The 15,548-nt window shown below is 39.2% G+C and overlaps 3 protein-coding genes across 4 annotated transcripts; all 3 read left to right on the forward strand.

Moving 5' to 3' along the window:
• The first annotated feature begins 529 nt into the window (after positions 1-529).
• Positions 530-4,827, forward strand: LOC126799211 (protein Brevis radix-like 4). Its single transcript, XM_050526370.1, has 6 exons — positions 530-634; positions 737-1,008; positions 1,091-1,470; positions 2,888-3,023; positions 3,255-3,667; positions 4,439-4,827. Exons 2-6 carry the CDS (start codon positions 883-885, stop codon positions 4,515-4,517), a joined length of 1,134 nt encoding a protein of 377 aa, XP_050382327.1. The 5' UTR covers positions 530-634; positions 737-882; the 3' UTR covers positions 4,518-4,827.
• Positions 4,828-9,215: 4,388 nt separating this feature from the next.
• Positions 9,216-10,658, forward strand: LOC126799287 (protein BIG GRAIN 1-like B). 2 transcript variants are annotated; one of them, XM_050526469.1, is made up of 2 exons: positions 9,216-10,209; positions 10,276-10,658. In XM_050526469.1, exons 1-2 carry the CDS (start codon positions 9,566-9,568, stop codon positions 10,628-10,630), a joined length of 999 nt encoding a protein of 332 aa, XP_050382426.1. In that variant the 5' UTR covers positions 9,216-9,565; the 3' UTR covers positions 10,631-10,658. The 2 variants fall into 2 exon arrangements, with proteins under 2 accessions (XP_050382426.1, XP_050382419.1); XM_050526462.1 differs by having other exon boundaries at positions 9,216-10,658.
• A 2,904-nt stretch (positions 10,659-13,562) lies between these two features.
• On the forward strand, positions 13,563-15,457 carry LOC126799371 (vacuolar protein sorting-associated protein 2 homolog 1). The gene is made up of 5 exons (XM_050526573.1): positions 13,563-13,731; positions 14,068-14,198; positions 14,428-14,532; positions 14,713-14,973; positions 15,064-15,457. The coding sequence occupies exons 1-5, from the start codon at positions 13,695-13,697 to the stop codon at positions 15,202-15,204; spliced, it is 675 nt and encodes a 224-aa protein (XP_050382530.1). The 5' UTR covers positions 13,563-13,694; the 3' UTR covers positions 15,205-15,457.
• The last annotated feature ends 91 nt before the right edge of the window (positions 15,458-15,548 follow it).

Here is a 15,548-nt window from a genome sequence, read left to right on the forward strand (position 1 = left end):
TAAAGCCTTAAATATAAATTAAATTGACATTATAATTGTTTTTTAATCTTTGTGCAACTTAAAATGACATATAAAATCGGAGTCTCAAACAATGAGGTTCTCGACAGGCCTTCCATAGATAGGTCATTGATGATGTAAGCATGTAAATGACTGACTTACGTCTACAAACTTTTGAACATGTGGAACACTCCATCGGCCTCGGCTCTGCTGATTCAATATCCCCAAGTTCCCAACTTGTCATTCTAGTCCAAAGTCCAAACTGACTCCTGGGCCACCTACGTCATCTCCACTACCAGCCCATAAACCGTTACAAAAAACAGGCCTTTCCAGAACAGCCCACAATCTCCACAGACCCCACTACATTGAAACCCTTTTGGCCCCAAGTTAGGTAGGGAATGACCTACCAATCAACCTAGTACCTACAGACGGTAACCACCCGGTTGCAGGTAACAAAAACAAAAAAAATAAAGGGAAGATAAAACGGCAAGTCGTACTCGTACACATCCCCCCGTCCCGTTATAACCAAATTAAAGCGAGCCAAAAAACACCCAAACACTCCTCTCTGTCTCTCTATCTGACTCTTCAGTCATCGCCACCATTTCGCCATTAACTCAGAAATCTCAGAACCAAAACGGTTCGTGACCCAGTTCTTCTTAGCCTTAAATAATCACTGACCCCCCTTTTTTATTTAATTCATTTCTATAATTCTCCCAGCATTTTTTTTTCAATCCCGTAGAGAATCTCTGGCTGGCCGGCGTAATTTAAGCTTCTCACTCTTGCCGCCTCGTTCCCCGCGCCACCTTGGTCGAGTCATAAACCAATTCCTCTAGCTCACTCTTGCTCAAAACGACTGCGTTTTGTGGAAGATTTGAGAACAGCAAAATGTTGACGTGCATAGCTCGGCCTAAGAAACTCGGCGACGAGTCGCTGAGTCAACCCGAGGTCTCCGACTCCACCAACACTCCCAACTCGGCCAACAAGCAAGCGATTAAATCGCTCACTTTCCAGGTAAGCATAAACTTCGCCTAATTTTTCGCTACAATTAATCCGGCGTCGTTTTGGTTTCTGAATTCTGGTATTTCGGTTGCAGCTCAAGGATATGGCGCTGAAGGCGTCGGGAGCGTACAGGCATTGCAACCCCTGCACCGGTCCGGCGACGCAGAGCCGGGTTAGAGGAGGAGCCGGCGAGTCTGACGCGGACTCGGACCGGTTCAGGTGGTCGTACAGGAGGACAGGGAGCTCGAGCTCGACGACGCCGAGGACTTGGGGGAAGGAGATGGAGGCGAGGCTGAAAGGGATCTCCAGCGGCGAAGGAACTCCCAACTCGGCCAGCGGCCGCCGGGTCGACCCGGTCGTGTTCGTTGAAGAGAGGGAGCCCAAGGAGTGGGTGGCCCAGGTCGAGCCTGGAGTGCTCATAACCTTTGTTTCGCTGCCACGTGGCGGGAATGATCTCAAGCGGATTAGGTTCAGGTAATGCTTTCCCTGAAATCCGACCGGTCGGAAATTTTATTTATGATCAGTGGGCCGTGAGTGTTTAAGTGTGCGCGTTGCCGCTGGGATATCTAACATTTGTCATTTTCGAGTAATTTAGGTCCTGTTTGGCTAGCTGATTCTCCCAAAACGTGTTTTGTTCACCCTCGTAGCAGCGATAGCGCCGCCGTCAATTATCGGTGCGCCGTCATCGTTTGTCGGTGCGATGCAACATGGCGTTACAACAATGTGGTTCTAAAGACATAAAAATTAGGGTGCCAACGAAAATTTTAGTATCAATGTGGTTCAAGAGTAGCATTAGGCGACAATCGGTTTCACTTTGTTTTTATATCTCTAATCCAATCCACTTTAGCCAGTGCTGCATTTATAAACTTAAACAAGTACGGGACCCCATTTCCGGTGCGGGGATGCTCTTCTAGAACTTGAACCAGTGCTGTTTTTATATAGACATTTCCTATTTTCTATCCGAGCTTTATTTCCAAACTTGAGACTAGTTTTCTTGGCATCCAAACACTACTTTAGAATTAGCCAATTAGGATTGAAGTCTGCATGGGACCTACAAAGTTACAGTAAATTTCACGCCTCGTTATGTAAAGTCCAAAAGGAGAGGAGGGGAAGGAAAAACTTTTATCATTGAGCATTGTCGTCATGTCGGAGAAGCCCCTTGCTTTCTCTTATTCAATTCCACCACGCCTGCCTGAATCTCCGTGGCTTTGTCTTCTTCTCTTCTGCCCCCTCCTCCATTATTTTTCTTCTTTGTCTCCCCACATTTATAATGAGCCACAGAACACCTGTCACTCCAAAAATACGTACATGACAAGGTGTAAACATCATCCAGTAGTCCAGTACCTTCGTGTCTCCAGTGGACTGGGATTTCATGTAGTAGGAGTTGGCTTTAGTCTGAAGCTTATGCTAAAGTGGATTGATTGGAATGATTTATGTGAACTTGGGTTTTGGTCATTCCATACTATGGACTTGCTTGCTTTTGAAAACGCACCAACTTCGATCTGCCAATAAAGAAGAGAGGTGTTTGATGGGGTTTGCCACTTTGTAGACCACTTTATTTCATGCACCGAAATTTAGTTTTTGCTTTGTCAAAAGGTGTTCTGCATCCAATGCTGTGTGACTTAAGGACCTAAGTTCCTAATATTATCAGCTACACTTGATTTGGAAATACAATGTTAGACCTACAACAAAGGAGGATGAAACGCTTCTCAAGCATGTAAAATGTTAAAAATTGATAGTGCAGGATAGAATCATTGAAAAGAAGTGAGCACAGGGCTAGACAGATTTGCACTTGTTTTTATACTGGCTGCAGAATGCCTTTTGTTCTTAATCTTCATGCAGCATTTCATAACATCAGGAATCTTAATCGTGTCTTTCTTTCTCTGATCAGTCGAGAAATATTTAACAAATGGCAAGCGCAAAGGTGGTGGGCGGAGAACTATGACAAGGTCATGGAGCTGTACAATGTTCAAAGGTTTAACAGGCAAGCATTCCCATTACCAACCCCGCCAAGATCTGAAGATGAGGTAATCCCCTGGCTGGTTATGTAGTAAACATATGATAAATTTCTATAACTTTGATGATCCTGTGCCATTATTCTTGCTGAAGTACCTTGTCGATATCAGTTTTGCTTATTTGATTCTAGTGTGCTAATTCAGCAAACATTTTTCTGCATTTGCTGCTAGGCCTAGTACATATATACAGTTGTTCTCATTTTCAATTTTCATATCGTATGTTGGCTTCCTCTTCTGTTGCAGAGTTCGATACAGAGTTCAAAGATGGAATCTGTGGAAGATAGCCCTGTAACACCGCCACTTACAAGAGAACGGTTACCTAGAAACTTGTACCGTCCACCAGGGATGGGAATGGGATACTCATCCTCAGATTCACTTGATCATCATCCAATGCAGTCCCGCCAATATTGTGATTCAGTTGGCGTAAATTCCACTCCTAAACTCTCGAGCATAAGTGGCACCAAGACAGAGACGTCATCAATGGATGCTTCTATAAGAAGTAGTTCATCAAGGGATGCTGATCGATCTGGGGAGCTATCTATCAGCAATGCTAGTGATTTGGAGACTGAATGGGTTGAACAAGATGAGCCTGGGGTATACATCACAATTAGAGCATTGCCAGGTGGGAAACGGGAGCTTAGGCGAGTCAGATTCAGGTAATATTTTTAACAACTTCATGGTCAGGCTGAGGGTTCATATTCATAAAGACCATAAATTTAACAGCACCATAGTGGACAAACAGAGGATTTGCTTTCGATATTTTTTAGAAAGAAACTAATTAGAATTAGATCCATATTATTTATGTTAAGTGTTATTGCAACTATTAGAGAGACTAGTTCAAGAAAATATAAGTTTAGGGACACATTCTCGCTTTTTATGATCCAATAGCCTGTTACAATGGACCTTTTGATCAGCTTCTAACCCCCAGTAACAACATCAGCATTACATTGGTGCCTTAGTTTTTATGGTACCCTTTAGCTCATCAGTAACATCCTACTGATTGTTTAACTTTTCAATCCTCAGGGAGTCATGGGACAGTAATTCAAAGATGCAACTAGTGTTGACTTCCTTGTAATTATTCATCATCACACTGATCACAGTAATAGCTTTATAGAAACATTGCAAGTTTTCAGGCCACAGTTAATGCTTTTTAGTCAAGAATACTTGATTTTTGGCAGGGTCCCGACATGAGCATTATATAGCACACAGGAACTTCAACTAATTGACAATTATGACTTAAATTGCCAGTCTTAAGGGACTCAATAATCAACCATATGACACCAATATTAGTCTTCCACTAATTCCTTCTGTGATATCTATAGCATTATTGTGTTAATACAACTTCTCTCTCGTGTCTAGCTGTTATCGTGATTTGGAATGATCCCTGACTCGACATGAATTATCTTTTTTTTTTGTATGTGGAGCAGCCGCGAAAAATTTGGAGAGATGCACGCCAGAATGTGGTGGGAAGAGAATCGAGCCAGGATACATGAACAATACTTGTGATTGAAAAACTTGGGTGGCTGCAGGTGCTTTATTGTCTGGAATCTTGAGGTGTTGCATTTGAGATTGTTTTACTTTCGGTCTTGCCATACTAGTAAAGCCCTTGTCTATAGATAACTAGATATCGGAATGAGTGTCGCCGGCACCTCATGATGTTCAGATGCATGCATACAAAGGTTCCCTGGTTGATGATCCAAAATATATGGGGGGTCATAGACTTCAATTTTTGGTATTTTCTCTATTTAAGGGTGAACAAAGAGCCACAGTTGTATCTGAATCTTAAAAATGTGTAAGTCAAATACCAGATCAATCATCTTTGCTCTGCCATTTCTCCAATGATAGGCATTGTGATACTTTAACAAGCAGTAAAAATAGATAAATAATGAATTTTCTTTTAATACAATGTACTGAGATGCGAAAATATTGCCAAAACCGAAGCAATTGATCAATAACATGTCAATATATCAGCAGACATCAGTTGCTTTCAGCATTGATACATGGAGATAGGCATAATTCTAATTAATGGTATAAATAGTGTGAAATATCATCCCAATTGTATGAGATTTTTTTTTGGCCGGTGCGGCTACCCTCAAGCTAATTGTATGAGAATTTAGTATGATTAGTTTAGAGAATTTTGGAAAACTTTTTAAACCATCTGTTAGGTATTTAGTGAAGATAATGCAACAACATGGTGACAGAATACCAGCATTGAGTTTCATATCAATGTTATGCTATCCTTACTTAAATCGGTATTATATGAAGATATTGGTGAAAACTACCTCATATGTTATCCTTATGCACATCTTCTAATTTTGTACGTGCAATCATATTGCTCTTATCGGAATTGATTCTTAAGGATAGTCAAATTGGGATTGAAGACATAAATAGGACAAGTATTTCTAGTTGTAAAAATCGGTAGATATTGCTGTCATTATTTAAAATAATGGTTTTATGCACAACCAAATCCAATTGACAGTGTATTAGACTATTAGCATAAACATTCAACAAACTTAAAGTGCTTCATTGTGGCATTTATACATGATAACTAACTATGTTTGCTGTGAGTAATGTTTTGAAAATCATTGATACCATAGAAATGTGGCCACAAAGTTGAAGTTTGTTTCAGACAAAATATCAAAATATCCAGTTTTGCGTTTGCTCACCGTCAAACTTCAAACAAAGTTCTAGACATCCTGCAATCTGCTGTTGATTTCAAGTGTAATGTTGAGTCCAAAAATGGCCAAATGTTGATTTTTTTTTGGTACATGTGAGGCCAAAGGCTGAGAAAAAAGAAATTAAAACAATCTAACCAGCAGCGCTGGTATTAAAACTCCGATACTTAGAAAATCCAGCAATGTCATCAATGAAAGCTTCAATGATCAAAGGGGTGGTTCATTCAAGATGCAGATTCCCTTAAAATGGCCAAATGTTGTTAGTACAGTGCGAAGTAGTTATGTTCCTTAGTGAAGTAAGAATGTGCGAACTGAAAAAGTTTTCCGAAACGATAATTACATTTACTAAAAATCAATATGTCCTATGGTGATTCATGACATTTGATTCAAAAAATAGGCATAATTCCTGCCCCTTAAAAGAAACAAGTAATACACTGAGGCATTAATAGCTTCATTCCAATTTGAAGTTTTGAACTAAGAACTGAATTCCATGAGGACATTGAAGGGTTTGAAGTTGTATATATATGCTGTGTCACAGAATTTAGTGATGATTTATATGATTATATCCAGTGTAAACTGTGTGATTACTCTCTAACATGTGCATGTTCAACAAATTAGTGAAGTGTGGCATGGACAACACTGCATGGTGATCGGTGAAACACCACAACCTGAAGCTAGATCATATTAATTACTTGAACAGCTGCATCCTGCATGATGATCATGGGAAAATGCTATCAGCTTGGATCGAAAATCAGAATTAAGTAAATTAATGTTAAACTGATCACCTAACTAGTGTTGTGGGTATTGACTAAGGCTCACTTGCTCTGATCGAATAAACGAGATTAACGTCTTCTTCTTTTTGAATTCATATATGTGGCGATCTCAGACCGGTAAAACCGGCTACCAGAGATTAAGCTCAATATCTATTCCCCCAATTTCTCTGTTGGCCTTTGTCATGAATCGCATCAAATGCGAGATGACCGTAGAAGATGTAGATTCCGAGTAAGAAAGAGCTGCATGCATCGATCACAACATTCACAAGCAAGGAACGAAGCAGAAGCAGCGGCAGAGAGCCAAACATAATGAATGAGGGGTGCGACTTTATGTATGTCGTCTAGCATGAACTCAAGTTAGTGAAGTTACAAAGAACTACAAATACATGTGCAACCAAATTTTGGGGATCGATACCATGGCCACCATTGTTCTTATGTAGCTCCGCCAGTGGAACGAAGGAAGAAATTATGAATCTGCTACACAAGTCCTTGTGTTTGTTCTAACAAATTCTACTTAATTTTTAACTACGTCTTGATCAAATTATGAGAAGGCCGGTGGTGAATTGAATTCAGATTAGTGAGCGCGAGTCAATTTCTTCGATATTTTGTCAGCATGATTGTACACAAATGAACGAAGATGCATGCAGACTTCGTAACGTTCTTGTAAATCACAAAATGCATGCGTAAGTCCGGTGCCAATTGTATGAGTGATGGATATATAGGATATGTAATGTACTTATTAGTTTTTCATACATGAGTGACCCTATAAATAAGGGTGAAAACGTGAGCCAAAAGTAGTACTGAATGAGTTTAACTGCAATGCACATTATTTGGATTTCACAAATTCTTTGAGATGTTGGTGGAAATTAATCGAATTCTAAAGAAAAGTGAGGTCAAATGATTTCATCTAACTGAGGTATTCTATATGCGACTAGAGTTCGAAATTGCAGTGGGGAAGCCTTGCAAAGTCTGTAGTCGGGGGGTGCCACTTCATGATAATTACCAAGTATAAACTCATTCCTACTTACTTTATAGCATATGATACTACCTTAGGGGTGCCTTTGGTCATTAAATAGCTCCGCCACTACATAAATGTCTTAAATTTGAATGGTTATCAAATCAATACAGCTTGAAAATATTTAGCCAAAATATACTTGTAAAATCTACTAATATACTTGAGACTAATTGACAATATTTACATAATTTTTGTGTAATAGCATCATGTAAGTCATGATTTTCATTCATGGTCCTGAGGTGTAATTCATCTGTGGTGTGTGTAATCTCAAATACAATTTACATGTTCGTTTCATATTTTTACGAATCTAAACTAGCCCACTATCTTTGCAAAATAGCAAGGTGAGTACTTCACTAGTTTCGAGCCCAAAGGCGACATACTTGGCAGCCCACGATCTATGAAAGACGAATTCAATTAAAGTAACTTTACAGGTGAGTAATAAAATTACTATTTCGTTAAGAAGAATTAATAGCGTCGTCATGATAACAAAACCATACATGCTTCATTGTATAATAGCCTAAAGAATACACATCATTCTTATTATTTTGCTCCTGGTGATTACTGGCCATCTGAGCAAAACATGTGTCTCTAGTCTCTACCGACACCTAACAGCATAGCTTGCTAAATACCATGATAGTTAAATGAGGATTTATTGTATGAATAGCTATAAATCCAATCACATGTTTTCTAAATGCAGTGTCACTCGCAGTGCTAACTGTATGAAAAATGGATATAGAGATATTTGGTGAAAGTTTTTCATATGAGGTAAAAATGTGACTAGATGCTTAAGCAGTTAATTATTTGTGTTAGTTAAGTTTAGGTTTAATTCATGTTGCTTTGAATTTTTATGAAATCTTTATGAGATATTGATAGAAATTAATCAAATTAGAAAAGACAATGATGCAAATTCTTATAATTTATTTCTAATATTCTTTTTTTTTTGTTAATTATTTTTGATATTCTAAACGAGATTCGAAGAGAGAACACTTTTATCGGTCGATGGTTTTCACATCAACTACAAGAGATCATTTTCAACCAAATTATATTCTAATAAAATTGTACTGTTTGTCTAGCTTTGCTGAGTTTACGGCCATGTTAGTATTTTTAAGTGAAAAATAAGAGAAAAGTGACATCATGATATCCAAGAAGGAGAGGCTGTGGACCTGTGGTATTTGCCGATGGCAATTTTATCTTTCAAGGAAGAGTTAGCAGGGGCAACAACGTTCAGCAAAATGTGTACTTTTGTGTTTCTTGAAGCACCATTATGAAAAATTGAATGTTGTTGATCATTACCCCTTAAGTCTAGCTAGATGAAATCGAGCACTGATTCTTATACATCACGGCAGAATGAAGGAAGTTTACTATGTAAATGTGTATGTTTCTTAATAAATTTGTCCATTAACAAAAATGTCTATTGTAAAATAGCCCAAGGGAGGTATGAACAATAGATTGGTCGACCTCACCACCATCTTCCCAGCCCACGATCTATCAACATTAGGCCTCCAATTGAGGTGTTCATGACCTCATAACCATAAGCCCACGAGGTAATTTTTTACCACCTTCGTAAAAAAAACATATTAACAGCGTCGTCAAGGTAATAAAACCATAGAAGAATTACTGGAGTACTGGTTGAGAGCCAAGCTGGAAGAGGAAGAGAGGCATAATTGACCCGCACGCACGGCCCAGTGCTTTGAAATATTCTTCCTCCTCTCATCTGCTGCGTCTCTTTCATTCTTTCCCAGTCACCCGAGTCAGCTTTTCGAAACCCTCGCTGTTCTTTCTTGTTCTCTAAACTCAGTACAAAACGACACTTGAGAAACAACCACCACTGTAACACTAATCTATTCTTCTCGCTTCTCTTTCACATGAGATAGCTACTTGTATTTCTCTATTAATCTCCCCCCTTCCTGCTGCAGCTTTTGACATTCTCAAACCCAACACTCCAGCTCTTCTCCCCCTATAAACTACTCCCTCGAGTACTCTCTTCTTTCACGCTCTCACACTCCCTTGTTCCCTCTTCACTCTGTTTCTTCTGCCTATTAATATACTCTCTTTCTGCTCTGTACTCTCCGTGAGGGTTTCAGTTCAGACATGTACATGAGGGAGGAGGAGAAGCTTCCGGGAGGTGGAGGAGGAAGGAGGAGAAGAAACCCTTCTTTCTCTTCTTCTCTTCTTGATTCTATTTACCGTTCCATTGATGAATCCAACTGTGGGGAAGGGGATGTGGGGTTTGTTAGAGAGTCGAGGAAACAGAGCAGCTCTGTTTCAAAGCGTGAAGAGGCTAAAGGAGGAGGCGGTGGGAAGACCAATCTTCGCCGAGCTATGATGATCGAGAATTGGGTTGAGAGGCAGAGCGTTCATAGCTCTATGTTCACGAACTCGGCTTCGAGTTCTTCAGAGTCGAGCTCCGGAGCTGCATTCTCTTCTTCGGATCAAACAGAGTCGAGCTATAAACGACGATCGAAACAGAGTCCGGTGGTGCTGTCTGTTCGCTCCGAAAATATGGAGAAGGCGAAAAGCCAGAGTGGAAGTGGAGGTGGAGGTGGGTTTACGAAGACGAAGCTTAGAGCTCTGAAAATCTACGGCGAGTTGAAGAAAGCCAAGCAGCCCATTTCGCCGGGAGGTAAAATCGCGAGCTTCATCAACTCGATTTTCAATTCCGGGAACGTCAAGAAAGCCAAGATGTGTTATGTTGGAGCTGTAGAAGACGTGAGCACTTCAGAGCACGTAAACAAGTCTACATACTCTTCTTCTTCGGCTTCAACTTTCTCAAGGTCTTGTTTAAGCAAACCATCTTCGAGGTCCACGAAATCGAGCAATGGCAACAAGAGGTCTGTTAGGTTTTATCCAATAAGTGTGATTCTTGGTGAAGATGATTCTAATATTTCAAGCCATAAATGTGTTTATGAACAAGACCCTAGCTTGATGCCAAAGCCTACATTTCAAAAATATGCAAGAACTTCTGGTCAGAGTTTCCGGAGAAGCTTCTGTGAAGATGTTGATGATGATGAAAGTGAAGCTGAGAGTTATTCAAGTTCAGATCTTTTCGAGCTTAATCAGCCTGTTGGTATTGGTAGATATACAGAAGAGCTTCCAGTTTATGAAACCACTAATTTCAGAACCAATCAAGCCATTGCCAAAGGCTTGATATTGTAATTTTCCTTCTTTATTCAAATTCATGAAGAAGTTATCATATTATTACTAATTTCTTGCAGTTTACTACCAGTAAACTCTTTACTTTGCCCAGAATCAAAAACTTCAAAAGCATTGAAAAAATCCTTAGACAGAGGCACTTTCTTACAGAAGCACTTTCTCTGTTGAAGGTCACATCCACACGCTTAAACTATAAGTACTTGTGAAAAAAGCAGATTGAAAAAAGGAGAGGAAATTAACAAAAGTAAAAACACAAATCTCCTCTGCTACTAGAGAACAGAGAAAAGTGAAAGCAAGTTTTCCTCGTGGGTGCTTTACCACTGGCCTAAGCACATGGCCTCAACCACCTCAGGTGTACATTGTCAGGTAAAAATTCCAAAAGCTTTAGACCCAAAGAAAAACCAGAATGATTGAAAACTGGGATCTTTTCAAAAATTTCTTGGTTCCTTCATCCACAATAGGATTCATTTTCTTGGTTCCTCCAGTTTTAGAATATGATTTCATTCTTGGGTTTGGTCATGAACTCATAGCCATTATAGTGATTGTACCATGAGCTATGAAGGAAGCAAGGAGGAAATAGTAATCCAACAGTGATCTTAAATGTTGGGGACATTAGGTAACATGGATATGAACAGATTAGGAATCCTTGGCAGACAAGGAAGGGGCCACTCATAAGGAATCTTATGAGGTCAATGTGAAGAAGATTTTGAAGCAAAAATCTTATATCCCAACAAGCTTTAACACCATGGGATAGAGGAGGAGATGTAAAGTTGTGATGTAACTATATGTTCTTGGGATGATATGAATATGGGGCACCCCCATTGGACCATATCATTGACTTCTAATACCAGCTCTTGATTACTTTTTCTTGAAAGTAAGAAACTAAGAATTGGAGAAATGTGAACTTGAAATAAGAGATTCCATCTAATTCATCACTCCTTCAGAGAGTACATAGCTCATGATATTATAACATGAGTTGATGAAGACTGAAGAGGCCCAGGAGGTGATAGGGATGCATGTGTAACATGTTAGTTTGCTTAATTAAGAAAAATGATAACACCAGTTATTTAGCTGCAATCACCAATCCTAATTTTTGACAGTTGATACCTTGCAATTTAAACTACCATTACGATAGGTCACCAATGAACGCAGCTAATCGATATTCGATAGCATCAAAACGAAGTTAAAATCATGAGTAAGATGATGTGTTTGTTGAATGTCTCAAACAATTATTTCGTAAAAATAATACGAAATAGCAATACTTGTACGTTATGTTCAATTTCTCGAAATTTTCATCATTTTTTCACTGGGAAAAATTATAGCGCATGCATGATAGAATCATAGATGAAGGTTTTCTATTTTCAGGTATCAGTAGGTGGAAGTGTATGCAATAGGGTACATATAATACAAAATAATGATGATATGCATACAGTAAGTATAGATAATGATCCTGATTCACAAGTAGCAATCGTCTATAAACAAACACAAACACAATTAGCAATCTGAAATATTGCAGCAACAAAATCGACTGTATATTCGTCTGGTTTACTATTTTGGGTACGTACGTAATAGGCACTAGTATTTGTCATTTATGGGACATGTATGTTTCTCAACTACCATGCATAAAACTCTGGAAAATGAATTATGATATAAAACAAACGAACGTGGAGCTATCAAAATTATACGTCGTTATCGATCAGCAGATTAGATTCATTAGAGGGAAACCCTAAGCTAAGATGCATAAGGACCGCAAGTGAAGCACCCAGCTATCTCTGGGTTGGATTCTCCCTTCATATATTTGTCTCACTGCAAATGGTTCATACAAATGGTAGTTAGGTACTGTGCTAACTGCCACTGCCAGTGGTACAAATCTTGTATTATATGTAAGCATGATGAGCATACAATTATATAAGTCCAAACTGCATTATGCAATTTTCTGGTTACATATACGTATAACCATACATGTTGATCTTATTGTCCCTCCACGGCTGCTACAATCTACTGTACGGAGCTGTGACGCTCATGAGGCCCGTACGATGAATTCCACATGTTTGATTTTTTGCTTCGTTGTATTGCTTAGTTAGATCAGGTACTCTAGATGTTGGAATACACATCTATTCAGGAAGATATTAAGAGTACATGAGAACAATAGCTAGAGTGAGAGCAATTGTATGCATACGTTTAAAGCGTCTCATACTGCTTTGCAGTACCACCGCGCTGGATCAAGGTCGTGATAGTACATGGTGTGTGGAAATTAGGATGGTAAACCTTCAAATACATCTCTGCGATTTTTAACTTTCCTAGCTAGCTAATCTCATTTTTTGGAGCAATATAGAGGATCGGTGTACGTGTGATAGTGTTATTGCAGCCTTTGGGAAATATAAGGACTTACTCTCGACATTATAATTGAGTTGGATCTATCAATGCACTGCAATAAAAACTTGTGTTTTTTTTTAAATAGGACTAGAGCGGTTGCTTTAAGTATTCATTAAAGAAACTATCGAATGCAATAAAAAGACGTAAATATCTTAAATGATATTAGTATTCTCTACAAATAACTATCCAATGCACCATTATAAGAACTTGGTGATCCTTTAACAATATTAGATACATTTTGTCACCCCCATAGTTCCACTTAAATCAACCCGTTACAAACATTTCTACAGTATGTTCATGGCACTGAGTGAAATTAGTGTAAAAGCTTGAAAAAGAAAAATAAGAGTAAAATGTAGCCCAATGGACTAACATACAGGCTAGAAAAATGGGCCTTCCCCTGCCTTTTATGTTACAGAAAAAAAATTCATGGGCTTCAACAAAGGAAGAAGAGATCCAAAACAAAAGTGATGACGTGGGGCCCCACGAGCAAGTTGTAAGGAAGGAGCGAAGGGTCGTCTGGGATATTCCATTCCTCAACCACTACACAAAAACACCGCGTAGCAAAACACAGAGGAGAACGATCACACCTTTTTAAATCCATTCAATTTGGTTTCAACGACGCCGCAGCAGCCAGTTACGACCCGACCCGATCCGATCAGACAATCCAGCTTCGACCTTCCGATCCACCGCCATGAGCTTCATCTTCGGCAAGCGCAAAACCCCCGCAGGTTTCGTATAACCCGATCAAATTTCCGGTTCCAATTTCAATAGATTGAATTTAGCTTTACAAGATTTCAATTTCGTTCAATTTTTACATGATTTCTGAAGCTGTTCATCGAATCACTGCAGCTTGTTCTTCAATGATTTATATGAACTAGTTTTGAACAATCGGAGAGAGATTGATTAAAAGAAATAGGGAAAACTTAGACTATATAAGAACTAGTTCATTGCTCTGAGTTGTGTGGTGGTTTGGCAATTTTGTGTTGGTCGGGCACATGAATTGTGTTAAGATTACGGTTTACGAGGTGGGATTCTGATATGCATGTGTGGGTTTGTGATTTCAGAACTGTTGCGGGAGAACAAGAGAATGCTGGATAAATCCATTAGGGAAATCGAGAGGGAGAGAGGATCGCTTCAGGCGCAGGAGAAGAAACTCATTCAGGAGATTAAGAAGAGTGCCAAGCAAGGCCAGATGGTAAGTTATTTTCTCGCTGCCAGTTGCTGTTTTTGCTTTAGGTTGTGGAGACGAGAGGTTTAGTATCTTTCTGTGTTTGTATAATGTGGGTGAGCTACTTTCACCACAGACATAAACCCCCGTGGTGCGTTGTGTTGTCTAGTTGTATCTATCAGAGAGTTTTCGCGTCGCACCCTACACGCTTTAGCTTGATGCTCAAGAGGTTCTCATTTGTGTAATTCTGTTTCAGGGTGCTGTCAGGGTTATGGCAAAAGACCTCGTTCGAACACGGCACCAAATTGAAAAGTTTTACAAGCTCAAGTCACAACTCCAGGGTGTATCTCTCAGAATTCAGGTATGCTCCACATTCTATAACGTATGCCCCTTGAATTTTGTCTGAATAGAACGTTCTTGGCAATTTGTACACCATCATTACCTCAACGCATGAATGGTGTGTGCTTTATGTGAAATAATATCTATGGTAGTTGTTTTTAGGAGTTGATTGGTTCTTATCTGGTTTTTGTTTTGTTTTTAGACACTGAAATCAACTCAAGCGATGGGAGAGGCAATGAAGGGGGTGACAAAGGCTATGGGACAGATGAATAGGCAGATGAACTTGCCATCACTGCAAAAAATCATGCAAGAATTTGAGAGGCAAAATGAGAAGATGGAATTGACAACTGAGGTGATGGGAGATGCCATCGATGATGCTTTGGAAGGAGATGAGGAAGAGGAGGAAACAGACGACCTAGTCAACCAAGTTCTCGATGAAATTGGTATAACTGTCAATCAAGAGGTAATTCTTACAGTCAGAGCTCATATACTTTTCTTAATTCAAAATACAAATGGTTTGAGTAGTAATATTCTGTGTTCTCATTCATTGCAGCTTGTTAATGCGCCATCAGCCTCTGTGGCTGCACCAGCTGCAAAGGGTAAGGTTCCTCAAGTGGAAGCAGCAGCAGCGACTGATGATGGTGGGATAGATAGTGATTTACAGGCGAGGCTAGACAATCTAAGAAAGATGTAGACTTCATATCTTGTATATACTATATTTGGCATAGTGTGAAAGGTCAGATTTCTTTTGGGCCTTGTAATATCTGTGAAAAACTATTTAAGAAATTCTTTCTGATCAGAGGATATGAGATTTGCGGATTCTAATAAATTACATTTGGCAAATCTATACTGAGAGATGCTGAAATGGTAAAACATGTTGTAGGAAACTTTGTCAATTTGTTCGATTCTGCACCGATCATAATTCTGTTATTTGTTGATTGTGAGCACAGGAGATTGGCATTTTATTCTTTAAAAGTGCGGTATAATGGTGACGACGAATTGTTAATTCTTGTGTTCAAAATCTACCTAAGACGATTG

This window comes from Argentina anserina, chromosome 1 (assembly GCF_933775445.1).
Source record: "Argentina anserina chromosome 1, drPotAnse1.1, whole genome shotgun sequence".
Classification (NCBI taxonomy): domain Eukaryota; kingdom Viridiplantae; phylum Streptophyta; class Magnoliopsida; order Rosales; family Rosaceae; genus Argentina; species Argentina anserina.